Below are 26,365 nucleotides of genomic sequence, written 5' to 3'. Positions count from 1 at the left end.
GAGGATGAAAACTAGGAATCAAGGCTTAACAAACTCTCCAGGTGATTCTTATACAAAATAAACTTTGAGAATCATTGTCCTAGGGATTAGCAGTAAAATCAGTGTGAAATAACCTGAATCTCTGAATTACCTACCACCCGTAACAACCCAATTAGGAACCACTAACCTTGGGCAATTACAAAGGAAATTTTTTCTTGTTTGAACCACTGCATTTTGGGGTCTTTGTTGCAGCTACTAGACATACTCTAGTGGCACTTAAATTGTTTTGGTCTCAGTACCCTTTTGGGAGAAAGCTCTTAACAATTGAAGACCTTACGGCCGGCGCTGTGGCCCAGTGGGCCGGTTCAAGATGTGGCTGCTCCACTTCTGATCCAGCTCTCTGCTATGGCCTGGGAAAGCAACAGAAGATGGCCTAAGTCCTTGGACTCCTGCACCCGCATGGGAGACCTGGAGGAGGCTCCTGACTCCTGGCTTCGGATCGGTGCAGCTCCGGCTGTTGCGGCCAACTGGGGAGTGAACCAGCAGATGGAAGACCTCCCTCTCTGCCTCTCTTCCCTCTGTGTAACTCTTTCAAATAAATGAATAAATATAAAAAAAAAAAAAATCAGACCTCCAGGTGGGTTTTTGACATTGGGGTTAAGATATGTCTGGTTAAGAGTCCTCCTGGCTCTGCTCCTGATTCTAGCTTTCTGCTAATGAGGCAGCAGGTGATGGCTCAAGTACGTGGGTCTCTGTCATCCACCTGGTGGACCCAGACTAAATTCCTGGTTCCTGGCTTCAGGCTGGCTTGACCCTGGGTGCTATGGGCACCTGGGGGAGTGAATTGGTGGATGGGTGCTATCTCTGTCTCCCTTTCAGAAAAATTTTAAAAATCAAGGACCACGGCCGGCGCCGCGGCTCACTTGGCTAATCCTCTGCCTGCGGCGCCGGATCCCCGGGTTCTAGTCCCGGTTGGGGCGCCGGATTCTGTCCCGCTGCTCCTCTTCCAGTCCAGCTCTCTGCTGTGGCCCGGGAAGGCAGTGGAGGATAGCCCAAGTGCTTGGGCTCTGCACCCGCATGGGAGACCAGGAGAAGCACCTAGCTCCTGGCTTCGGATTGGCACAGTGCGCCGGCCGTAGCAACCATTTGGGGAGTGAACCAAAGGAAGGAAGACCTTTGTCTCTGTCTCTCTCACTAACTCTGCCTGTCAAAAAAAAAAAAAAAAAAAAAAAATCAAGGACCTCAGATATTTTGCTTGTGGCTATAGCTAAAACAGTCACCATATGAGGTTATTTTTTTAAAGATTTATTTATTTATTTATTTGAAAGTCAGAATTACACAGAGAGGAGAGGCAGAGGGAGAGGTCTTCCATCTGTTGGTTCACTCCCCAACTGGCCACAACAGCTGGAGCTGTGCCGATCTGAAGCCAGAAGCTAGGAGCTTCTTCCAGGTCTCCCACGCGGGTGCAGGGGCCCAAGAACTTGGGCCATCTTCTACTGCCTTCCCAGGCCATAGCAGAGAGCTGGATCGGAAGTGGAGCAGCCACATCTTGAACCATCGCCCATATGGGATGCCGATGCTTCAGGCCAGGGGTTTAATCCACTGCGCCACAGTGCTGGCCACGACCATATGAGGTTATTTTAAAAAGTTCATGGAGTTTAGGCTGCTGTGGCACGGTAGGTTAAGCTGCCACTTGGTTAGAATTCTGGCTACTCCAGCTCTGATTCAGCTTCCTGCTGGCTTGGGAAGGTAATAAAGAATGGCCCAGTACTTGTGCCCCTGCCATCGTGAGACCCAAATGGCGTGTCTGCCTTCAGCTGGGCCCAGACCTGGATACTGCAGCCATCTGAGGAGTGAACCAGTGGCTGCAAGATTTCTCTGCCTTTCAAATAAATAAATCTTTTTGGGGCCGGTGCTGTGTAGTAGCAGGTAAAGCTACCGCCTGCAGTGCTGGCATCCCATATAGGCGCCAGTTCGAGTCCCATCTGCATCTCCCATGTGAGTAGCAGTGATCTCCAAGACTTGGGTCATCTTCTGCTGGTTTCCCATATGTTATTAGCATGGAGCTGAATTAAAAGCAAAGCATGGGGACAGCGCTGTGGCGCAGTGGGTTAATGCCCTAGCCTGAAGAGCTGGCATAACATGTGAACGCCAGTTCAAGGCCTGGCTGATCCTCTTCCAATCCAGCTCTCTGCTATGGCCTATGAAAACAGTAGAATATGGCCCAATTCCTTGAGCTCCCGCACCTACATGGGAAGCCCAGAGGAAGCTCCTGGCTCCTGGCTTTGGATTGACGCAGTTCCAGCCTTTGTGGCCATTTGGGGAGTGAACCATCGAATGGAGGACCTCTCTATTTCTCTGCCTCTCCTCCTCTGTGTTACTCTTTCAAATAAATAAATAAAAATCTTTAAAAAAAAAAAAAAAGGCAAAGCAGCTGGGATTCAAACCAGCAGTTTGATAGGGAATGACACAAGCAGTGGTTTATTCACTGTGCTACAATGTTGGCCCAACTTAAAGTTTTTTGACTTCACGATGCAAAAGCAGAATGTATTCAATAGAATCTGTACTTTGAAGTTTGAATTTTTTTTTGAAAGGCAGAGGTAGAGAGAAAGATCCTCCATCCACTCCCCAAATGGCCTCAATGGCAAGAGCTGGGATGATCCAAAGTCAAGAGTGGGTACAGGAGTCCAAGGACTTAGGTCATCCTCTGCTGTTTCCCCAGGTGCATTAGCAGGGAGCTGGATCTCTAGTGGAGCACTGGGACTCCAACCAACACCCAAAAGGGGTGCCAGCACTACAGGAGGCTTAACCCACTATGCCACAGAACTGGCCCCAAACTTTGAAATTTTGTTGGACTACCAACACGCAATATATTCTCCTGTTACATTAGCAGTCACAGTCCTCAGTCACCCGCACAATCAAAACGGTAACTATCCGGTACAGGGCAGGAGCTGTGGCATAGCGGGTAAAGCTGCCACTGGTAGTGTCAGCATCCCATGAGTGCTGGTTCAAGGTCCAGCTGCACCACTTCTGATTCAGCTCTTTGCTATGGCCTGGAAAAGCAGTAGAAGAAAGCCCAAGTGCTTTGGACCTTGCACCAGCCTGGGTCAGAAGAAGCTCTTGGCTTTGGATCGGCCCAGTTCCAGCCACTGCAGCCATTTGGGAGTTAACCAGCAGATGGAGGATCTGTTTCTGTCCACCTCTGCCGCACCATAACTCTGCCTTTCAAATAAACAAATAAATCTTTTAAAAAATTCCAGTACAATACAGTGTACTGTGTTGTTAAACTATGACATTTAGCAGATTAGGTGTATAAAATGCAGTTTTGACTACTGACACTGCCAGTTTATGATGGATTTATCAGGACATTATCCCACTGTAAGTCAAAGGGAGATATGCTGTATGATTGGTGATGTTAGCCTTGATCATTTGTTTAAAGTGGTGTCTACCAGGTTTCACCACTGAAATGCTGTTAGGGAGAGATATTACAAATTATGCAAATACCCATCTTTATCAAACTTCTGCCCACTAATTTTAGCATCCACAAACCCTTTTTGGTTTTGTTTTTAAGATTTATTTATTGGGGAACAGTGCAGTAGCAGAGCGGGTTAATGTCCCAGCCTGCAAAGCAGGCATCCCATATGGGCATCAGTTCAAGTCTTGGCAGCTCCACTTCGATCCAGCTCCCTGCTAATGTGCCTGGGAAAGCAGCTGAGGAAGGCCCAACTCTTTGGGCCCCTGCACCCACGTGGGAGACCCAGAGGAGGCTCCTGGCTTTGGATTGGCCCATCTCCGGCTGTTGTGACCATTTGGGGAGCAAACAGTGAATGGAAGACCTCCAGTTCTGTACTTCTCTCTAACTCTTTCAAATAAAAATAAATCTTTTTCAAAAAAAGATTTTTTATTTAAAAGGCAGAGTATTATGGAGAATACAGAGAGATCTTCCATGAGCTGGTTTCCTCCCCAAACGGCTGCAAGGACTGGGATCAGAATGACCCTGGAACTCTATCTGGGTCTCCCACATGCGTGCCGGACGTCCAAGTATTTGGGCCATTTTCTGCTGCTTTCCCAGGTATGTCAGCATGAAAGTGGAGAAGCCAAGATTCAAATCAGTGTTCATTTGAGACGCCTGCATTGCAGGAGGCAGCTTAACCTGCTGTACCGCAGTCCTGATCCCCATAGACAGTTCTTTCCTACAACAATTATTACTGTAGTATCTGCCTTTTTCATCATTCCTATATTAATTTAAATGTCATGGTAAGAAACCGCTGTCCAGTACATTTACTTATTCAAATATTTATTTACAGTATTCTGGATATTCATTTTATTCCGTGGGTTGTAATAATTATTTATTTTGTTGTTCAGATTGTCCCAGTTCTGGTAACTGGAAGATCCTTCAAGTTGGCTCCCCATTGTTATTTTAGTATTTCATTAGTTTCTGGTACCACATGATGCTCCAGGACCACCTTATTTTTCCTCTGTCTACCCATTTCTCTGAGGAGCCCCGGTTCCTTTTATTGGAGAATGGTTAGCAATCAACATGTGAGGGCTGGTGCTGCGGTGCAGTGGGTTAAGTGCTGCCTGCAATGCCAGCATCCCCCATGAGTGCTGGTTCAATTCCTGGCTGCGCCACTTGTGATCCAGCTCCCTCTAATGGCCTGGAAAAAGCATTAGAAGACGGCCCAAGTGTTTGGGCCCCTGCACCCATATGGGAGACCTGGAAGAAGCTCCTGCTCCTGGCTTCTGCCTGGCCCAGCCCTGGCCACTGCAGGCATTTGGGAAGTGAACCAGCAGATGGAAGCTCTCTCTCTCTCTCTCTCCCTCTCTCTCTCCCTCTCTCCCTCCCTCCCTCTCCCTCTCTCTCTCTCTCCCCCTCCCTCCCTCTTTGTAACTCTGCTTTTCAAATAAAATAAATAAACCTTAAAAAAAAATTCAAGGGGCCTGCGCCGTGGTATAATGGGCTAAGCGCTTCCGCCTGCAGCAATGGCATCCCATATGGATGCCGGTTTGTATCCTGGCTGCTCCTCTTCTGATCAAGCTCTCTGCTATGGCCTGGGAAAGCAGTAAAAGATGGCCCAAGTGCTTGGGTACCTGCACACACTTAGGAGACCCAGAAGAAGCTCCTGGCTTCTGGCTTTGGATAGGTCCACCTCCAGTCATTGTGGCCATTTGGGGAGTGCACCAGTGATGGAAGTCCTTTCTCTCTGTCTCTCTTCTCTCTCTGTCTGTAACTCTACCTCTCAAGTAAATAAACAAAATTTAAAAAATCAAGATACAGTGTTGGATATGCTTATTTATATAGTGGTGTCATTATTTCCAGGTCCTCTCAAAATAAAGAAAAAAAGGGAGCTGGTGCTGTGGTATGGTAGGTTAAGCATCCCTTATGGGCACCAGTTAGAATCCTGGCTGCTCCACTTCAAATCCAGCTCCCTGCTGATGGCCTGGGAAAGCACTAGAAGATGGCCCAAGTCCTTGGGCCCTTGCACCCATGTGGGAGACCCAGAGGAAGCTCCTGGCTCCTGGCTTCGGATCAGCTCAGCTCCAGCCACTGCAACCACTTGGGGAGTGAACCAGCAGATGGAAGACCTCACTCTCCATCTCTCCCTCTCTGTACCTCTCAAGTAAATAAACAGAAAAAAAATTTCTATATCCATTTGTATGTGCATATATGTGTATATGTAGTCATGTGTTGCTTAATAACAGGAAATGAGAGGGCATGATTAGATGACTTCATGGTCATAAAGAGTTAACTATACAAACTAATATGGTTACAAGATCATAGCAATATACCACTATGTATGTACTATATGTGTGCACATATATTTTTCTTTTTTTTTTTTTTTTTTTTTTTTTTTTGACAGGCAGAGCGGACAGTGAGAGAGAGAGACAGAGAGAAAGGTCTTCCTTTGCCATTGGTTCACCCTCCAATGGCCGCCGCGGCCGGTGCGCTGCGGCCGGCGCACCGCGCTGATCCGATGGCAGGAGCCAGGAGCCAGGTGCTTTTCCTGGTCTCCCATGGGGTGCAGGGCCCAAGCACCTGGGCCATCCTCCACTGCACTCCCTGGCCACAGCAGAGGGCTGGCCTGGAAGAGGGGCAACCGGGACAGAATCCGGCGCCCCGACCGGGACTAGAACCCGGTGTGCCGGCGCCGCTAGGCGGAGGATTAGCCTAGTGAGCCGCGGCGCCGGCCCACATATATTTTTAAGTGACAAATTTTCTCAAATTTTTAAATCTGAGCAGACGGAAACACAAAGAAAATCAGAGCACATGAGCTCACATCTGCTGGTTTACTACTCAAATGCCCGCATTGGCCAGTACTGGGCCAGGCCAACAGCTGGGAGCAAGGAACTCAATTCAGGTTTCCCATGTTGCTGGCAGTTACCCAATCACCTCAGCCATCACCTGCTACTTCCAAGATGTCCATTAGCAGGAAGCTAGAATCAGGATCAAAGCTGAAACTTGAACCCTGGCACTCTGACAGGGGACACGGGCATTCCAACTGGAAACTTAAACCCTAGGCAAAATTCCTGTTCCATGGATATGTTAAAACCCATGAATTCATAGTGATTCCAGAGAAGGGTATTCTAGCAACCTTTTCAATTCTCAGAATTGTGGATATCTTCTTCAGTACTGCTCAGAACTCAACACATGTGGGCAAAGCACTCAGACGTTTCTCCAATGACATATAAATAGTTTAAAAGCGCATGAAAAGATGCTCAACAACTTTAGTCACTAGGATATGTAACTCATTACCACAACAAAGGAGGCAGATGTTGTGAGGCAGCGGGTTAAGCTGCTACTTAGATGAGATCAGGAACATTCAGGGTGGTATAGCTGTAGACTTAAGCTGCTACTTAGAAAGACTGTATCCCTTCCTTTATCGGAGTGCACAATCAAGTCCTGACTATTCTGCTTCAGATCCAGCTTCCTGCTAATGTGCTGGGAAGCAGCAGATAAAATGGCTCATGTACTTGAGCCCAATGTGAGAGGCACAAATGGAGTTTCTGGCTCCTGGTTCTGGCCTGGCCTAGGGCCTGGCTGGTTGTTAGAGCTATTTGGGAAGTGAACCAGCAAATGGAAGCTCGTCTGCTTTCCCTTTTAAATAAAATAAATCTTTTTAAAAAAATTTATTTATTTAATTGAAAGTTACAGAGAGACGTAGAGACAGAGAGAGAGGTTTTCCATCTGCTGGTTCACTCCCCAGATGGCCGCAACAGCCAGAGCTGCGCCGATCCGAAGCCAGGAGCCAGGAGCTTCTTCCAGGTCTCCCACGAGTGGCAGAGGCCCAAGGACTTGGACCATCCTCCACTGCTATGCAAGGCCATAGCAGAGAGCTGGATTGGAAGAGGCGCAGCCAGGACTAGAACTGGCACCCACATGGGATGCTGGCACTTTAGGCCAGGGCTTTAACCCACTGCACCACAGCGCTGGCCCCTAAATAAATAAATCTTTAACACACAAACACATACACACACACACAAATGGCTGGCATTGTGGCATAGCAGGTAAAGCCACAACCTGCAATGCTGGCATCCCATTTGGGTGTGGGTTCAAGTCCCAGCTGCTCTGCTTCCTACCCAGCTCCCTGCTAATGGCTTGGGAAAGCAGCGGAAGATGGCCTAAGTGCTTGTGTCCCTGCACCCATGTGGCAGACCCAGAAGAAGCTCCTGGCTCCTGGTTTTAGTCTGGTCCAGCCCTGGCCATTGTAGCCATTTGAGGAGTGAACCAGTAGATGGAAGATCTCTCTCTGTCTTTCCCTCTCTGTAACTCTGTATTTCAAATAAATAAAATAAACCTCTTAAAAAATTATTTCTCTCTCACACACACACCCTTACACAATGAGTAGTGGGCAGTTGGTTCAGCTGTTGGGGCATGATGGTTAAACTGTCCCTTGTGATACCAGCCTCTCATATTAGTGTGCCAGTTTCAGTCCCAGCTGCTCCACTTTGGTCCAGCTCACCTGCTAATGCACTAATCTATCTGGGAAGTAGCAGAAGATGGTCCATGTGTTTGGGCCCCTGCTACCCCTGCAGGAGCCCTGGATGGGAGTTTTGGGCTCCTGGGTTTCACCTAGACCAGCCTCAGCCTTTGTGGCCGTTATGGGGGATGAATCAGTAGATGGAAGATCTCTGACTCTCCTTTACTCTCTGTGTCACTAAATAAAAATATAGAGAACATTATTGTTTACTAGCTTTAAAGTGTCTTTTATATATAATTCATTTTACTACATAAACCTTTGGCTCACATCCTTTAATCAAGAGCCTAGGTTACCTTGGCTTTGTTTAATGATATGTATGAAAGATCATAAAGCCCCCTAAGCTTAAATGTGTCATGACGACTGCTGCCTATAAGCTAGTTAAGAGGTAAACAATGCTTTCCTACTGTCATCTTAAATAAAAAAAAAAAAAAATCAGCCCCAAAGTTCTGATATACAAAAATAAATCTGTTGAACACCACTTAAAACTGGTGGTATCAGAATGAAAGGAACAGAGATGACCAAAGGGCAGATTTAGCACATCCTTAAAAACTGCTTTGCATGGACAGACATCTGGCATAATGATAACGATGTCATGTGGGATGCCTACATCCTACAGTAAAGTGCTTGGGTTTGAGTCCTGGCTCAGCTCCCAGTTCCAGCCTCCCACTAATGAGAACACAGGGAGGCAGCAGATGATGATTCAAGTACTTGTCCCTGCCACCTACATGGGAGATAAGGACTGAGTTCTGGATTCCTGGCCTCCAACTGGCACAGCCCTGACTGTTGTAGCCATCAGGGAAGTGAACCAACAGATGGAAGCTATATCTTTCTGTTTCTCTTTCAAATAAGTAAAATAAATAATAAAATCCAAAACAAGACAAAACACCACTACATTACAGATAAACAGGAACCTAGAGCCTGTGAGAGTTAAGCAAAAGTAAGTAAAAATTAAAAGTTGAAAACATATCCATTAATACAATGTGCTGGTTTATGCCATTCTGATTATGACTGCCTAATCACTAAAATTATTTTTCTCAATCAGGTTATAGGTAATAAAAGAAAATATAAAAATAAAAGATGCATAGCCGGCGCCGTGGCTCAATAGGCTAATCCTCCACCTTGCGGCGCCAGCACACCGGGTTCTAGTCCCGGTTGGGGCGCCGGATTCTGTCCCGGTTGCCCCTCTTCCAGGCCAGCTCTCTGCTATGGCCAGGGAGTGCAGTGGAGGATGGCCCAGGTGCTTGGGCCCTGCACCCCATGGGAGACCAGGAAAAGCACCTGGATCCTGGCTCCTGCCATCGGATCAGCGCGGTGCGCCGGCTGCAGCGGCGGCCATTGGAGGGTGAACCAACGGCAAAGGAAGACCTTTCTCTCTCTCTGTCTCTCTCTCTCACTGTCCACTCTGCCTGTCAAAAATAAAAAAAAAAAAAAAAAAAAAAAAAAAAAAAGATGCAGGGGGTTGGCCAGCTGTGATGGCCAGCATCCCATATGCATACAGGATTGAGTACCAGCTACTCCACTTCCACTCTAGCTCAGTGCTGATGTGCTTGGGAAAGCAAAGGCAGATGGCCTGAGTTCTTGGGACCCTGCCACTCACTTGGGAGACCTGGATGAGATCCAGGCTCTTGACTTTGGCTTGTCCCAGCCCTAGTTATTGCAGCCATTTGGGGAAAAAACTAGTGGATGGACGATCTCTCTCTCTTTTTAAAGATTTATTTGAAAGTTATGGAGAAGGGGGAGGGAGAGAGGGAGGGAGGGAGACCTTATCCGCTGGTTCACTCCCCAAATGGCTGCAACAGCCAGGACAGGGCCAGGCAGGAGCCAGTAGCTTTATCCAGGTCTCCCACATGGGTGCAGGGGCCCAAGCACTTGGGCCATCTTCTGCTGCTTTTCCCAGGCACATGAGCAGTGAGCTGGATCAGAAGTGGAGCAGCTAGGACCTGAACTGACGCCCCATGGGATGCCAGGGCTGCAGGGGGTGGCTTTACCTGCATTGCCCCAAGATCTCATTCTTTGTAACTCTATCAAATAAATTAGTCTTTAAAAAATTAAAAAAAAAAAAAAGATGCAAAAGCCCTTCCTTGAAACTATCAGACTAGACTAGGAAGCAAGCAAGCATCATACAGACAGAATGAAGATGGCAAGGAATGAAGTAAGCTTTTATCTTCTCTTCCCTTTATAGTTAATGTAATCTAATGTAACAGGTAAACCATGACAAGCACATGCACACATACAATATGGCTGATTCTCATGAATATTACCAAACAATACTACAAGAAGATAAATAAAATCAACTCATAAAGGTAATTAATACTTCCAAGAATACGGACTACCACAATAATTCTGGATAAGTCTTTATCTAGTCTCTAGGTTTGAGCAAGGGTGGTCTGTGGCTATTTTGTCTTTCAGTATTCAATTGTTTAGGAAACATTTTCCTTATTTCTTTGACAGGCAGAGTGGACAGTGTGTGTGTGAGAGAGAGAGAGAGAGAGAGAGAGGTCTTCCTTTGCCGTTGGTTCACCCTCCAATGGCCGCCGTGGCCGGCGCACTGCGGCCAGCACACCGTGCTGATCCGATGGCAGGAGCCAGGTACTTATCCTGGTCTCCCATGGGGTGCAGGGCCCAAGCACTTGGACCATCCTCCACTGCACTCCCTGGCCACAGCAGAGAGCTGGCCTGGAAGAGGGGCAACCGGGACAGAATCCGGCGCCCCGACCGGGACTAGAACCTGGTGTGCCAGCGCCGCAAGGCAGAGGATTAGCCTAGTGAGCCGCGGCACTGGCCCTTAATTCATTTCTAAAAGGAACTTGGAAAAATGGGCTCCAGCTATGTGGGGTTGGGTAAAAATTGTGGTCACACTGAGGAATGAGCAGGCCAGCCACTCTGTTAAGTCCCATTCTACAATCCTTAAAGTTTGTCCTCATATTTACCCCCTATCAAAGGAAACAAAAACAAATATTCACATCAAAACTTGTACACTAAAAAATATAGATCTCCAAAGACTGCTGCTTGTGAAAATGTGGCAAGAACGTAAACTCGTAGGCTTTAACAGACACAGTTCTGAACTTCCTCTAAACTATAATCTGACAAACCCCCTTATTATAGGATAAACCAGTTCAAAAGTTCCCTCCCACTCCAAACTCTCCTTATCCAAGCGTTACACACCAGTGCCTTGAGTCAGAACAGTCTGGAAGGAGTAACATTAAACTCACATAAAAACTACTACAACAGTATAGCCTCCTGCTTTCCACCTAATACAAAAGATGCTTCATACAGATATCTAAGAATCATATAAAGTGAAATTAAGAAATAAGGCATCACAGTTAATTGAGCAGCAAAATTCTAACTTCTAAATCAATGTTGAGTTCCTAATGGCCCATGAAAGATATAGTCATTCAAACTGAACCCCAAAACTGGAACACTTGCAACGTCTGCATGCTTAGAACAATCTCTAATCCTTCCTTCCTTCCAAGTGTTGACTTTTCTTTTGTACAACTCTAACTCTGCAGCAGATGGCAAGAAGAGGAAGAATACAGCAATTTTATAACATACTAAACAGAAGGAAAAAAGGACTGAATTCAAAGTGCCTAATAAATACTATTTGCTCTATTATCTGGATTTTTGGTTCTCCTGAACAGCACTCCCTTTCACCTACCCGTCCCTATACCACTAGCAATTCTTTATGCTTATAAATACTTTGACCAGACCCCTAATGCCCTCACAGAATTATCAACAAATTAACAACCATCAAGTCCAGGAGGCATTTCTCTTCTAGTCAGTCTTCCTCAAGTGCATACATCTCTGAATGAGGACAGAAAGCAGAGACCTAGAACAAACTGCTTCACCTCCCAAGTGTTACTACTTCCACTAAGATAGCAGTAACCAGTACCTACACATAGAAGCTCTGTTACCTGCCACAGCACAAATACCTATCTGATTTTCTTCCTAAGATGGCAACAAAAAAAGTGGGTGTGTATATGTGTATCAAAAGATTTTTTCTCTAAGCCTCTCCCCTCTCTTGTCCACCACCCCAAGAAAGCAGAGATGACGCAGACTTCCTTATATAATAGCCTGTGATTTCCTAGACTGCAGGCCGTTCCCTTTGTGTTCTGTATACACTTACACACGCGAGCGCGCGCACATTCTCATTGCTTTGCAGCCCCTGGCATGATGCCAGCACTCAGTCAGCTGGTTGATTCCATTCACAGAGCAGGGTTGGAGCTGACATGGAAAGAAGGGGGGTAGTGAGGGTAAGTGGGAGGGAACTAAAATCATCACTGCTACAGACAAAAGAAATTTTTAAAAGACAGAAAGAGAAAGAGAAAATCTTAGTACTGCACTCTTCTTATAGCTTTAATTCAAGGGCTAAGAAGCCAAAGACCCTTATCATTATAACAAATGGGTGAGGCAGAGGGAAACAGGATCAATCGCAAGATTTATATGAGAAACAATTATTCAGATAAAATTTTAAAAAGCAAGTGTTTCTTACTTCAATCCCAGCAGAAACCTTAGCATGTCACTTTCTACACCACAAAGAAACTGAGAGCAATTCTGAGTTTCTACTTTCAGAAAAAGAAAAAAGGGGGGAGGGGAGAAGAAGGCAGTTAAAAGTACTTACAGGTATACATTTTTCTGCTCCCTCCTCTAGTTGCCAGGAAAATTGGAGACAAGAAAGGGGGAAACAGAAAAAAGAAGAAAAAAAGGAATAAGAGATGGGTTTAGGGTATTTTTTTTCCCATGAGGGCGGGAGGGGGGGGATGTTCCTTTTTCTTTTCTATCTTAAAAGAAGCTCCTTCTGTAGCACAGGGGTGGCCCCATGCGTGCCATCCCCCTTCAGAGACCTGCACAAACCCGGTCTCCAAGTGGGCACTGCCCTGCCAATCACACGGCGTACTGTTATATTAAACAAAAGAAACAGGGGGATGCTTACTTTTACCCATGATGCCTAGCGGGGGCAGGAGGGGGGAGAGAAAAACCAGTTGTAGCCGGTTTATAACCTCAGGATATGGAATTATCTCTTAATTTTTAAAAGTCCTTTGTGGTACAAAAGTCAGTTAGCCTCCCCACCCTAACTAGCCCCCCCTTTATTCTGGCCTAGTGCCAAACTTTGCCTTCATTCATGAGAGCTAGTTTCCTCTCAAATCATGCTTTAACTGTTTAGTTTCCAGAGCCAACATCTCAGACAGGAAATCATAAAATCAATACCAAAGCATATTCCAAATTACAAAAAAATGAAGACCTACTGCCTGCTAAGCTCCTTTTCTTTAACCAATACTGGTAAGACAGTAGATATGCTCATTAAAGGTATTTTCCTGAAGCTGTCCCACAGGCAGTATATGATTTAGCCCTATCAACTAACAACATCTACACCTAACACAAATCTCAGAAAGGTTTCATGGCAAAGCCATCCTGACAGTATATGCACACTCTTTAAAAATAGTTTATATCTTTGCTATGTACTTTTTATCACAAAGTAAAATAAGTTTTAAAATGGCTTAGGCCCTAAGTACAGTTGATTATTCCACATAGCTAGAACACTCTCTCCTCTTTGCATTACAGCACCTTACTGACCAATGTATCATTTAACACACATATCTATGTCATTCCAGACAAAGCCAGATGCTAGACATATTTGAGACTGATCCCCTGATTAATTTTCCTTTTCTGTTATAGCACAATTGTTTCCAATCATCTTTTTTTTTTTTTTTTTAAAGATTTTATTTGACAGGTAAGAGTTACAGACAGTGAGAGGAAGAGACAGAGAGAAATGTCTTCTATCCACTCGTTTACTACCCAAATGGCCACAATGGTTGGAGCTGGGCCAATCCAAAACCAGGAGACAAGAGCCTCCTCTGGGTCTCCCACAAGGGTGTGGGGGCCCAAGTGCTTGGGCCATCTTCTACTGCTTTCCCAGGCCACAGCAGAGAGCTGGACTGGAAGAGGAGCAGCTGAGACTAGAACTGGCACCCATATGGGATGCCAGCACTGCAGGCGGGGGATTAACCTACTGTGCCACAGCCCCAGCCCTCCAATAATCTTATAAAGACTTTTCATTTCCCAAAAATGCTGATAAAAGGTTAGAAAGTGATGGGGAAGAAATCAAAATAAACCAAAGAGGAGGGAGGGCAGTGGTAATTGCTTTCTATTGTTGGAGGATTTTTTTTTAAGTTTTTTAAAAACATTTTCATTTTTATTTGAAAGGTAGAGACAGATGGAGAGAGATCTTCTATCAGCATTCCCCAAATGCTCATAACAACCTGGACAGTGCCAGGCCCAAACCAGGAGTCAGGAACACAAACCAGGTCACCCAGCCAGGGGCCCTACTACTTGACCCAACATTTGCTACTTACTGATACACACATTTGAGGGAAGCTAAACTCAAAGAGGAATGGCCACAACTTGAACTAGGTACTCAAATATATGATGCAGATATCTCAAGCAATCTCTTAACCACTGCACCAAATGCCCCACCACTGACTAAAGAATTTACTATGATAGGCCGGCGCCATAGCTCAATTGGCTAATACTCTGCCTGCAGTGCCAGTACCCCAGGTTCTAGTCCTGGTTGGGGTGCCAGGCACTAGTCCCAGTTGCTCCTCTTCCAGTCCAGCTCTCTGCTGTGGCCCAGGAAGGCAGTGGAGGATGGCCCAAGTGCTTGGGTTCCTGTACCCGCATGGGAGACCGGGAGGAAGCACGTGGCTCCTGGCTTCGGATTGGCACAGCACCAGCCATAGCAACCATTAGGGGAGTGAACCAACAGAAGGGAGACCTTTCTCTCTGTCTCTCTCTCACTGTCTATAACTCTCTCTCTCCCTAACTCTGCCTGTCCAAAAAAAAAAAAAAAAGGGAATTTACTGTAACATCTTTAGCTGAAGAACTAGATTCTTTTTTTTTTAAGATTTATTAATTTTATTTGAAAGTCAGAGTTACACAGAGAAAGAGGCAGAGAGAGAAAGAGAAAGAGAGAGAGAGAGGTCTTCCATCTGCTGGTTCACTCCCCAGTTTGCTGCAACGGCCAGAGCTGTACCAATCCGAAGCCAGGAGCCAGGAGCATCCTCCGGGTCTCCCATACGAGTGCAGGGACCCAAGGACTTGGGCCATCTTCTACTGCTTTCCCAAGCCATAGCAGAGAGCTGGATCGTAAGTGGAGTAGTCAGGACTTGAACCGGTGTCCATATGGGATGCTAGGACTGCAGAGGTGGCTTTACCCACTATGCCACAGCACTGGCCCCTGAAGAACTAAATTCTTTGCAAACAGTAAGAAGGAATAAGAAGAGAGAATGGACTTTCTTACTTGTCAATTGATATCTTCTTTTAATATATCACCCCAAAAGCCTGCTTCATTTGGACTTCTGAAACTCAAATCATAGTTACACTGCCTTCATCACCATCTCTCACAAAGCTCTTGTTTTTCTTATATATTAAAGCTTTTAGAGTCTGCAGAATATAGAAAAAGAAAAATATATTCTACTCACAGTTATTAATATGCAAAGAAAAGTATTCCTTAACAATACAGAATTAACTTCAACTTTCAGAAAATTCTGAGCTAAACATGAACTAGGTAGTACTGGACACTGGCATAATGCCCTCAGTAATTTACAAACTGGGGTGACTGTTTAGCACTGTGGTTAAGATGCCCACACGTCATTGTAGAGTGCCTGGATTCAAGTGCTAGCTCTGCTTCCAATTCCAGCGTCCTGCTAATGTGCACCCTGGTAGGCAGCAAATGATGACTCAAGTAATCCTACATGCCACCCATGTAGGAAAACTAGAATGATTTTCCAGCTCCTGGCTTCTGTCAGGTCCAGCTCAGCTATCTCACGCTTTTGGGGAGTGAACCAGTGGATGGAAGATCTGTCTCTGCCATATCTTTCAAAAAATAATTTTTTAATAATTTGCAAACTACAAAGGAAAACCCTAAAATCCCACAATGACACCGAGTATCAAGTGGCTGATGTTGTAACATCTCAGCCACAGTAAGTTGCACTTAACAGAAGCTCAAGAGATGTCTCCAGATCTAGATTCTGCTATCATTTTAGCAGATAAGGGAAAATATGACAATAATTTGATTAAAAATATGATATATGTGATAAATGCAGTAAGGAAAATATTATTTTTCTCTCATGTATCACATTTCCATAAGAGAACTATGAGAACTGTAAATTTTAAACTGAGGCTCACCAGCTCAGTTGATGGAGGGAGAGAAGAAAGAAGATTGTCTTTTTTTTTTTTTTTTTAAGATTAATTTATCTATTTATTGAAAGGCAGTTAGAGAGAGGCAGAGACAGAGAGAGAAGAGGTCTTTCATCCACTGGTTCACTCCCCCAGATGGCCACAACTGCCAGAGCTGTGCCAATCTGAAGCCAGGAGCCAGGAGTTTCTTTGGGGTCTCCTACGTGGGTACAGGAGCCCAAGGACTTGGACCATCTTCTACTGCTTTCCCGGGCCATAGCAGAGAGATGGACTGAAGTGCAGCAACCTGGACTCGAACTGGCGCCCATATGGGATGACGGCACTACAGGCGGCAGCTTTCTCCACTATTCCACAGTGGCGGCCCCAACTGTTTTTTAACCACCATTCAAAGAGCATGCTCATAAGTCCACTAAATATATCTAACTACACTTAAATATTGGTCAACTTTTGTCAGTCTATAAAACAATATACAGTAATATTCTGCTCTTATCTGCAGTTTGACTTTGCATGAGTTAATCTTTGCAACTCTAGATTAGACTTGGTCTTTTAGCTATAACACAAAATAGACATTGATCTCTTAGTTATAACACAAAAACACAAGCAAAGACAAACTAGGCTGCATCAAAATTAAGTTTTGGGGGGTCAGCATTGTGATGTAAAGGGTAAACCCGCCACCTGCAATGCTGGCATCCCATATGAGTGCTGGTTCATGTGCCAGCTGCGCCATTTTCAACCCAGCTACCTCTGCTAATGGCCTGGAAAAGCAGTGAAAGATGGCCCTAATGTCTAGGCACTTGCACCCATGTAGGAGACCAATCTGAAGCTCCTGGTTCCTGGCTTCAGCCTGGCTCTACCCTGGCCACTGTGGCCTTCTGGGTACTAAACTGGAGGACAGAAGATCTATTTCTCTCACTTTCTCTCTCCCTCCTTCCCTTTAAAATAAATCTTTAAAAATAAAAAACAATTTCTAGGAACAAGCATTCAGCCTGGTGGTAAAGACACCCACGTGACACTTTGGAGTGCATGGGCTGGATTCTGAGCTGTATCACCTGACTTCAGCTTTCCAGTAATGCAGATCTAGGGACACAACAATTATCACTCCAATAATTGGGTTCCTGCCACCCACAAAAGTACCTGGACTGTATTCCAGGCTCTTGGCTCTGGCCTGGGTCCAATACACAACTGTGGGCATTTGAGGAGTGAACCAATAGTTGGAGCTTTCTCTCTGTCTCTCAAATTTTCTTAAATTAATTAATTTATTTGGAAGGCAGAGTTAGAGGCAGAAACAGAGAGAGATCTTTTATCTGCTGGTTCACTCCCCAAATGATCGCAACGGCCAGACCTGGGCTGATCCAAAGCCAGGAGCCAAGAGGAGCGTCTTTCAAATCTCCCACATGGGTGCCAGGGCCCAAGCACTTGAGCCTTTTTTTTTTTTAAGATTTATTTGAAAGAGTTACACAAAGAGAGAAGGAGAGACAAAGACAGAGTGGTCTTCCATCTGGTGGTTCACTCCCCAGTTGACCGCAACGGCCGGAGATGCACTGGAGCCAGGAGCTTCCTCTTGGTCTTCGCACGTGCATGTGGGTACAGAGGCCCAAGGACTTGGGCCATCCTCCACTGCTTTCCCAGGTCATAGCAGAGAGCTGGATCCAAAGTGGAGCAGCTGAGTCTTGAACAGGCACCCAAATGGGATGCTGGCACTGCAGGCGAAGGCTTTATCTGCTAAACCACAGTGTGGGACCCCCAAATAATTTTTTTTTTAAAGTTTCTGGGGCTGGCGCTGTGGCTTAACCAGTAAAGCCACCACCTGCAGTGCTGGCATCCCACATGGGCACAGCTCCAACCACAGTGGCCAGTTGGGGAGTGAACCAGCAGATGGAAGATTCTCTCTCTCTCTCTTTCTGCCTCTCCTTCTCTCTGTGTGTAAGATTTTCAAATAATTATTAAGAAAAGGAAAGGGAAAAGAAAAAGAAAAAGGGCAGGGCAGGGAAAAGTGTCTTTACATGTTTTTCAAAAAAGAAAAAGAAAATGTTTCTGGGGCTGGTGCTGTGACTTAGTAGGTTAAGCATCCACCTGCTCTGCCAGCATCACTTATGGTAATTGGTTTGAGTTCAGGCTGCTCTGCTTCCCATCCAGCTCCCTGCTGATGGCCTGGGGAAGCAGTGGAAAATGGCCCAAGTGCTTGGGCACCTGTACCCATGTGGGAGACCTGGAAGAAGCTCCTCCTGCTTCTGGCTCTGAATCAGCCCAGCTCCAGCCATTACAGTTTCCAATACTCAGCTCCAGTGTTTTTTGTTTGTTTGTTTTTATTTTTTAAAGCTCTGGTTCTTGGCTCTAGTTTGCCGCTAATAGCTCAAATAACTAGGTTGCTACTACCCATGTGGGAGATCTGGATTGAGTTCCCTGGCCCAGCCCTAGAAGTTGTAGGCACTTGAGAAATGAAACAGAATTGGGGCCTGCGCCGCGGCTCACTAAGCTAATCCTCCGCCTTGCGGTGCTGGCACACCGGGTTCTAGTCCCGGTCGGGGCGCCGGATTCTGTCCCAGTTGCCCCTCTTCCAGGCCAGCCCTCTGCTGTGGCCCAGGAAGGCAGTGGAGGATGGCCCAAGTGCTTGGGCCCTGCACCATGGGAGACCAGGATAAGTACCTGGCTCCTGCCATCGGATCAGCGTCGGCTGCAGCGCACCAGCTGCGGCAGCCATTGGAGGGTGAACCAACGGCAAAAAGGAAGACCTTTCTCTCTCTCTCACTGTCCACTCTGCCTGTCCAAAAAAAAAAAAAAAAAAGAAACAGAATTGGGAGCTCTCTCTTTCTGGGAGCTCTCTCTTTCTGATTCCAAATAAATACATTTTTTAAATGGGCAAATGATTTGGATAGGTATTTTTCCTAAGAAGATACACCAAGAACCAACAAGCATGAGAAGAGTCTCAGTATCATTACTCATCATGGAAATACAAATCGAAACAAAAAGACTGGGGTGGATTTTTGGTGCAGCAGTTGAAATGCTGCTTGGGACACCAGCATCCTAGAGTACCTGGATTCAAGTTCTGGCTCCACTTCCCATTCCAGTTTCCTGCTAATGTGCCTTCCAGGAAACAGCAAGTGACAGCTCAATTGGGTACCCACTACCTAAATGGGAGACTCAGAGTGAATTTCTGACTCTTGGCTCCAGCCTAGCCATGCCACAGCTGTTGCAGGCATTTGGAGAATGAACTAACAGATACAGATCCGTTTGCCTCTCTTAAAAAAAAAAAATCCCACTTCACATCCATTAAGACAACTACAATATGAAAGACAGATAATAACAGGTATTGGAGAGCATGTGGAAGAACTGCATTCCTGGGGGAGGTGTTTGGTATAGTGGTTGAGATGTTGCTTGGGGCACCCACATCCCCTATCAGAACGTCTGGATGGAAGTCCTAGCTCCCAATTCCTGCTCCGTGCTATTGTGCACCCTGAGAGGCTAAAGATGACTCAAGTGCTTGAGTCCCTACCACCCTGGGAGACCTGGATTAAGTTCTGGCCTCTTGGCTTTGGCCTGGCCACGCCTGACCTGTCATGTTTGAGGAGTGAACCAGAAGATGGAAGATCTTGTTCTTTGTCTCTCTGGAGGCCTTCCAAATATAATGAACAAAAAATTATTTCTTAAAAACCCCTATATTCCAATGAAAGATGATACAGCCAATTTGAACAATTCCTCACAAAGTTAAACACAGAGTTACCATATGATCCAATAACTCTTTTGCTAGATAAATGAGAGAACTGCAGGGCCAGCATTGTGGTGTGGCAGGTTAAGCAGCATCCCACATAGGCACAGATTCCAGTCGCGGCTACTCTACTTCCAATCCAGCTCCCTGCTAGTGTGCCTGGGAAAGCAGTGGAGGATGGCATCCATGTGGGAGACCTGGAAGAGGCACTTGGCTCTTGGCTTTGGTATGGCCCAGTTCTGGCAGTTGTGGCCATGTTGGGGGTGAACCAGCAGGTGGAAGATCTGTCTCTTTCTCCCTCTTTCAAATAAATAAATCTTAAAAAAAAAAAAAAATTGCAAGTATTACCTCTATACGTAAACCTGTCCACAAATGTTCACAGAAACATTATTCATGATAACCAAAAAGTTAGCTGGCACCACGGCTCACTAGGCTAATCCTCCGCCTTGCGGCGCCGGCACACCAGGTTCTAGTCCCGGTCGGGGCATCGGATTCTGTCCCGGTTACCCCTCTTCCAGGCCAGCTCTCTGCTGTGGCCCGGGAGTGCAGTGGAGGATGGCCCAAGTGCTTGGGCCCTGCATCCACATGGGAGACCAGGAAAAGGACCTGGCTCCTGCCTTTGGATCAGCGTGGTACGCCGGCCGCAGCGCGGCGGCCATTGGAGGGTGAACCAATGGCAAAAGGAAGACCTTTCTCTCTGTCTCTCTCTCTCTGTCCACTCTGCCTGTCCAAAAAAAAAAAAAAAAAAAAAAAAAACCGAAAGGTTGAAACAATCTAAATGTCCACAAATTTCTGAATAAAAAACAAAATATGGTATATCTATACAATAGATTATGTACTCCTACCCAAAAAAGGAATGAAATACTGACACACTTTACAACATAAATGAACCCTGAAAATATGTTAAGTAAAGGAAGCCAGTGACAACAGGCCATATAACTCCATTTACAGTACTCCCCCTTATGTATAGTTTTGCTTTCATGGTTTTAGTTAACTACACTCAACCATGTTTCAAAACATTAAATCGAAAACTCCAGAAATAAATAATCTAAGTTTTAAATCACATGCTGTTCTGAGTAGTGGGATTAAATCCTACACTGTTCTTTTGTCCAGTATATCCATGCTGTATACGCTACCTGTCTGTTACTTAGTAGTCATATCGCAGTATCACAGTGCATGTATTCAAGTAACCCTTATTTTACTAAATAAGCAAGAGAAGTAATGCAAAGGAGGCAGTAAGGCATAAAACATTGAGGACAGACTAATTCTGGTACTATGTAGTAACACTGGATGACAGCAGAAAAAAACAGTATACATAGGATTTGGCACTACCCTGGTTTTCAAATATCCATTGAGTGTCTCGGAATGTACCCCCTACAAGTAGGCTTGTATCTGTAAGCACTTAGGCACAAGTTAAGGGAATGGCACTGTGGCTAGCAGTAAAGCACCCACCTGCAGTGCCAGCATCCCATATGTGCATGGGTTCAAGTCCCAGCTGCTCCAATTCCAATCCAGTTCCCTGCTAATGTGCCCGGAAAAGCAGAAGATGGCCCAAGTGCTTGGGTCCCTGCACCCACATGGGAGACCCAGAAGAACCTGGCTCCTGGCTTCAGATCAGCTCAGCTTCAGCCACTGCAGCAATATGGGGAGTGAACTAGCAGATGGAAGACCCCTCTTTCTCTCTCTGCCTCTCTGTAATTCCAGCTTTCAAATAAACACATAAATCTTGAGAGAGAGAGAGAGAGAGAGAGAAAGGAAGAAAGGAAGGAAACAAACTACAGATACAAGTTAAGTGTCAGTAGTGATTACCATTAGCCATGAATTAACTCTCCATCATAACAGAGGAAGGTAATACTCTAGGTTTGCTGTAATATTTGCCTCCATATATGGCAGTTGTCTAGATTAATAGTTGGAGATACCAGAAATGTTCTCAAACCAATAGATTATTTCCACCAGAGCCTTGAAAAATTAAGAACTGTATACAGAAACTCTATTCCTTTCAGCTAAGCCATAATCACCCAAACCCAAAGGTACTTAATTTTATTTTAAGATTTATTTATTTAAAAGGCAGAGTTACAGAGAAAGAGAGGGAAATACAGAAAGAGAACCATCAGCCAGTTCACTCCTCAAATGGACATAACAACTGGGGCTGGGCTGGGCTGGGCCAGGAGGTAGGAGCTTCTTCTGGGTCTCTCACATGAGTACAGGGGCCCAAGCACTTGGGCCATCATCTGCTGCTTTCCCAGGCACATTAGCAGGGAGCTGAATTGGAAGTGGAGCAGCTGGGACCCGAACTGATGCCCATATGGGATGGTGGCATTTCAGGAATCCGCTTTACCATTATGCCACAATGCCAGTCCCAAAGGTGTTCAATTGTACGAACTGAAAATAGGATTTAAAAAGACTTCTTGGGATTTGTTATCCAAGTTGTGATGCCCTGAAAAAAAACCATATTCCCTAAAGTAGTATTCAGGAAAAATAAAAGATCTATATTCATTGAACATTTAATACACCAAATATTTAAAAGCTTTACCTAATCTACACTGTCTTCTAGAGATGATTATTACCTTAGTGAAATTAAAATATTTGAATGAAGTCTTTCTTTTAGCTAGTAACAGAAGAGGACAGCTTGCTCCAAAGTACATACTCTCCACTACACCATGCCTTAAGCATTTCTCTTTTACATGCTTGCCTTGCCACTCTCCGCTTTAACCATCAGATTAAAGAGAATATTAGTCAAATGAAATTGAAGTCAAAAACCAGGAGCAGCTGTTTGCTGCAGCCATTAAGACACTGCTTAGGCCAGCGCGGCGGCTCAATAGGCTAACCCTCCACCTAGTGGCGCCAGCACACCAGGTTCCAGTCCCGGTCGGGGTGCTGGATTCTGTCCTGGTTGCCCCTCTTCCAGGCCAGCTCTCTGCTGTGGCCAGGGAGTGCAGTGAAGGATGGCCCAAGTGCTTGGGCCCTGCACCCCATGGGAGACCAGGAGAAGCACCTGGCTCCTGCCTTCGGATCAGTGCAGTGCGCCGGCCGCAGAGGCCACTGGAGGGTGAACCAACGGCAAAGGAAGACCTTTCTCTCTGTCTCACTCTCTCACTGTCCACTCAGCCTGTAAAAATAAAAAAGACACTGCTTGGGATGCTGACATCCCTATCAGAGCACCTGATTCAAGTCCTACCTCCACCACTTTTAATCCAGTTTATGACTAATGCATTCCCTAGGAAAGAGCAAATGATAGCTCAAGTACTTGGGTCCCAGCCATCCACAGGAGAGGCCCAGCCAGACTGACTTCTGGGTTCCTGCCTGGCCAGCCCTGTCTGTGGTGGGTATTTGGAAGTGAAGCAGCAAGTGGAAAACCTCTGGGGCAAGCATTTAGCCTGGCAGTTAAAGCCATAGATTGGGATGCCTATGTTCCATATCCAAGTACCTGGATTCGAGACCTAGCTCTGGCTCCTGGTTTCAGCTTCCTGCTAAAGCGGGCCATAGAAGGAAGTTGTAATGGCCCAGGTCATTGGGTTCCTGCCAAGCAAATGAGAAATCTGAACTGAATTCTCAGCTACCAGCTTTGGTCTAGCCCAGTTCTACCTGTTTCAGACATTTGGAGAGTGAACGCAAGGAGGGAGATCTCTTTTCTTTCATCTATTTGAAAGGCATAGCAGCAGAGATGCAGAGACCTTCCATCTGCTGCTTCACTGCTCAAAAGGACCCCAGCAGGCAAGGCTGGGCCAGAGTCTCCCATGTGAGTGGCAGGAATCCGAATACCAAAGCCATTATCTGCTGCCTCCTAGAATGTACATCAGCAGGAAGCTGGATTTTTTTTTTTAAGATTTATTTATTTATTTGAAAGGAAGAGTTTCAGAGAGAGAGGAGGAGAAGCAGAGAGAGAGAAAGCGCGCACACACTTGAGAGGGGTCTTCCATCCGATGGTTCACTCCCCAACTGGCCGCAACGATCCAAAGCCAGGAGCCAGGAACTTCTTCTGAGTCTCCCACACAGGTGCAGGGGCCCAAGGACTTGGGCCATCTTCTACTGCTTTCCCAGGCCATAGCAGAGAGCTGGATCGGAAGTGAAGCAGCCAGAATGTGAACCGGTGCCCATATGAGATGCCAGCACTTCAGGCCAGGGCATTAACCCACTGCACCACAGCGCCAGCCCCAGGAAGCTGGATTTGAAGGAGCCAGAAATCACACGTTCTAACATGGGATGCAGCCACCTCAAGCAACTGTTGCAGCAAACACCTACCTCTGTCCCTTTCCTTTTTTTTTGTTTTTAAGGTTTATTCATTTATTTGAAAAGCAGAGTTACACAGAGAGACACAGATTGAGATCTTCCATACACTGGTTGTAACTGGAGCCTAGAATTCCATCCAGGTTTCCCACATGGATTGGCAGCAGCACAAGTACTTGGGGCCATCTCCTGCTGGTTTCCCAAGTACATTAGCAGGGAGCTGGATCAGAAGTAGAACAGTCAGTTTTCTTTTTTCTTTTTTTTTTTTTTTTTTTGACAGGCAGAGTGGACAGTGAGAGAGAGAGACAGAGAGAAAGGTCTTCCTTTTGCTGTTGGTTCACCCTCCAATGGCCGCCGCGACCGGCACACTGCGGCCGGCGCACCGCGCTGATCCGATGGCAGGAGCCAGGTACTTATCCTGGTCTCCCATGGGATGCAGGGCCCAAGCACTTGAGCCATCCTCCACTGCACTCCCCGGCCACAACAGAGAGCTGGCCTGGAAGAGGGGCAACCGGGACAGAATCCGGCGCCCCAACCGGGACTAGAACCCGGTGTGCCAGCGCCGCTAGGCGGAGGATTAGCCTAGTGAGCCGCGGCGCCGGCCACAGTCAGTTTTCTTATATGTGATGCTGATGTCACAGGTAGCAGCTTAACCTACTAGCCCCTAATGTAATTCTTTTAAAATATGTATGTATGTGTTTGAAAGGTAGAGTGGCAGAGAGGGAAGAGACAAAGATCCTCCATCTGGCTGGCGCCACAGCTCACTAGGCTAATCCTCCGCCTTGCGGCGCCAGCACACCGGGTTCTAGTCCCGGTCGGGGCGCCAGATTCTGTCCCGGTTGCCCCTCTTCCAGGCCAGCTCTCTGCTGTGGCCAGGGAGTGCAGTGGAGGATGGTCCAAGTGCTTGGGCCCTGCACCCCATGGGAGACCAGGAGAAGCACCTGGCTCCTGGCTTTGGATCATCACGGTGCGCCGGCTGCAGCGCACCAGCCGCAGCGGCCATTGGGGGGTGAGCGAACAGAAAAGGAAGACCTTTCTCTCTGTCTCTCTCTCTCACTGTCCACTCGGCCTGTCAAAAAAAAAAAAAAAAAAAAAAAAAGATCCTCCATTTGACATCAATGCTGTGGTGTAACCAGTTAGGCTGCCACCTGAAGTGCTGCATCCCATATGAGTGCTGGTTCGGGTCCAGCCTGCTGCACTTCCAATCTAGCTCCCTGCTAATGTGCCTGGGAAAGCAGCAGAGGATGGTCCAAGTCCTTGTACCCTTGCACCCACATGGGAGACCTGGAAAAAGCTCTTTGTTCCTGGCTTAGGCCTGGCACAGCCCTGGCTGCTTCAGTCATCTGGGGAGTGAACCAGTGGATGGAAGATCGATCTCTCTATGTAACTCTCCCTTTCAAATAAATAAAATTAATCTTTAAAAAAACATTTTGCCGGCGCCGCAGCTCACTAGGCTAATCCTCCGCCTTGCGGCGCCGGCACACCGGGTTCTAGTCCCGGTCAGGGCGCCGGATTCTGTCCCGGTTGCCCCTCTTCCAGGCCAGCTCTCTGCTGTGGCCAGGGAGTGCAGTGGAGGATGGCCCAAGTGCTTGGGCCCTGCACCCCATGGGAGACCAGGATAAGCACCTGGCTCCTGCCATCGGATCAGCGCGGTGCGCCAGCCGCAGCGCGCTGGCCACGGCGGCCATTGGAGGGTGAACCAACGGCAAAGGAAGAGCTTTCTCTCTGTCTCTCTCTCTCACTATCCACTCTGCCTGCCAAAAAAAAAAAAAAAAAAAAAAAAATTTTGGCCGGCGCCGCGGCTCACTAGGCTAATCCTCCGCCTAGCGGCGCCGGCATACAGGGTTCTAGTCCCGGTCGGGGCGCCCGATTCTGTCCCGGTTGCCCCTCTTCCAGGCCAGCTCTCTGCTGTGGCCAGGGAGTGCAGTGGAGGATGGCCCAGGTGCTTGGGCCCTGCACCCCATGGGAGACCAGGAAAAGCACCTGGCTCCTGGCTCCTGGCTCCTGCCATCGGATCAGCGCGGTGCGCCGGCCGCGGCGGCCATTGGAGGGTGAACCAATGGCAAAGGAAGACCTTTCTCTCTGTCTCTCTCTCTCACTGTCCACTCTGCCTGTCAAAAAAAAAAAAAAAAAAAAAAGTTTATAAAAACTGACAGGCAAAAGACTCGCAATATTTCCTTGCCTCAACAGATGGAAATCAGGTACAAGAGGTACAGAACTGAGGCATCAGAGTGACATGGAGACAAGTTACTAAACATTCCTCGATGACCCCAAGATTCAC

The 26,365-nt window shown here is 46.6% G+C and overlaps 1 protein-coding gene across 9 annotated transcripts in view; it reads right to left on the bottom strand.

Annotated features, from left to right (window-relative positions):
• Positions 1-26,365, bottom strand: part of GATAD2B (GATA zinc finger domain containing 2B) — a 109,824-nt gene that overhangs the window by 37,010 nt on the left and 46,449 nt on the right. The window contains exon 2 of one of the 9 annotated variants that reach the window (XM_051857275.2): positions 12,577-12,602. The exons of 5 other annotated variants lie outside the window; for them this stretch is intronic. Coding sequence is in view for 1 of the 4 variants with exons in the window: in XM_070077690.1 (XP_069933791.1) it covers positions 12,082-12,233 (152 nt within the window). In the remaining 3 variants the exon portion in view is untranslated. Of the gene's footprint in view, positions 1-12,081; positions 12,331-12,576; positions 12,603-15,252; positions 15,363-23,759; positions 23,781-26,365 lie in introns of those variants that run through there. 3 more of the 9 variants (XM_051857278.2, XM_017345860.3, XM_070077690.1) reach the window with 3 other exon arrangements.

This window comes from Oryctolagus cuniculus, chromosome 7 (genome assembly GCF_964237555.1).
Source record: "Oryctolagus cuniculus chromosome 7, mOryCun1.1, whole genome shotgun sequence".
Classification (NCBI taxonomy): domain Eukaryota; kingdom Metazoa; phylum Chordata; class Mammalia; order Lagomorpha; family Leporidae; genus Oryctolagus; species Oryctolagus cuniculus.
This window is presented reverse-complemented; position numbering and strand designations above follow the sequence as displayed.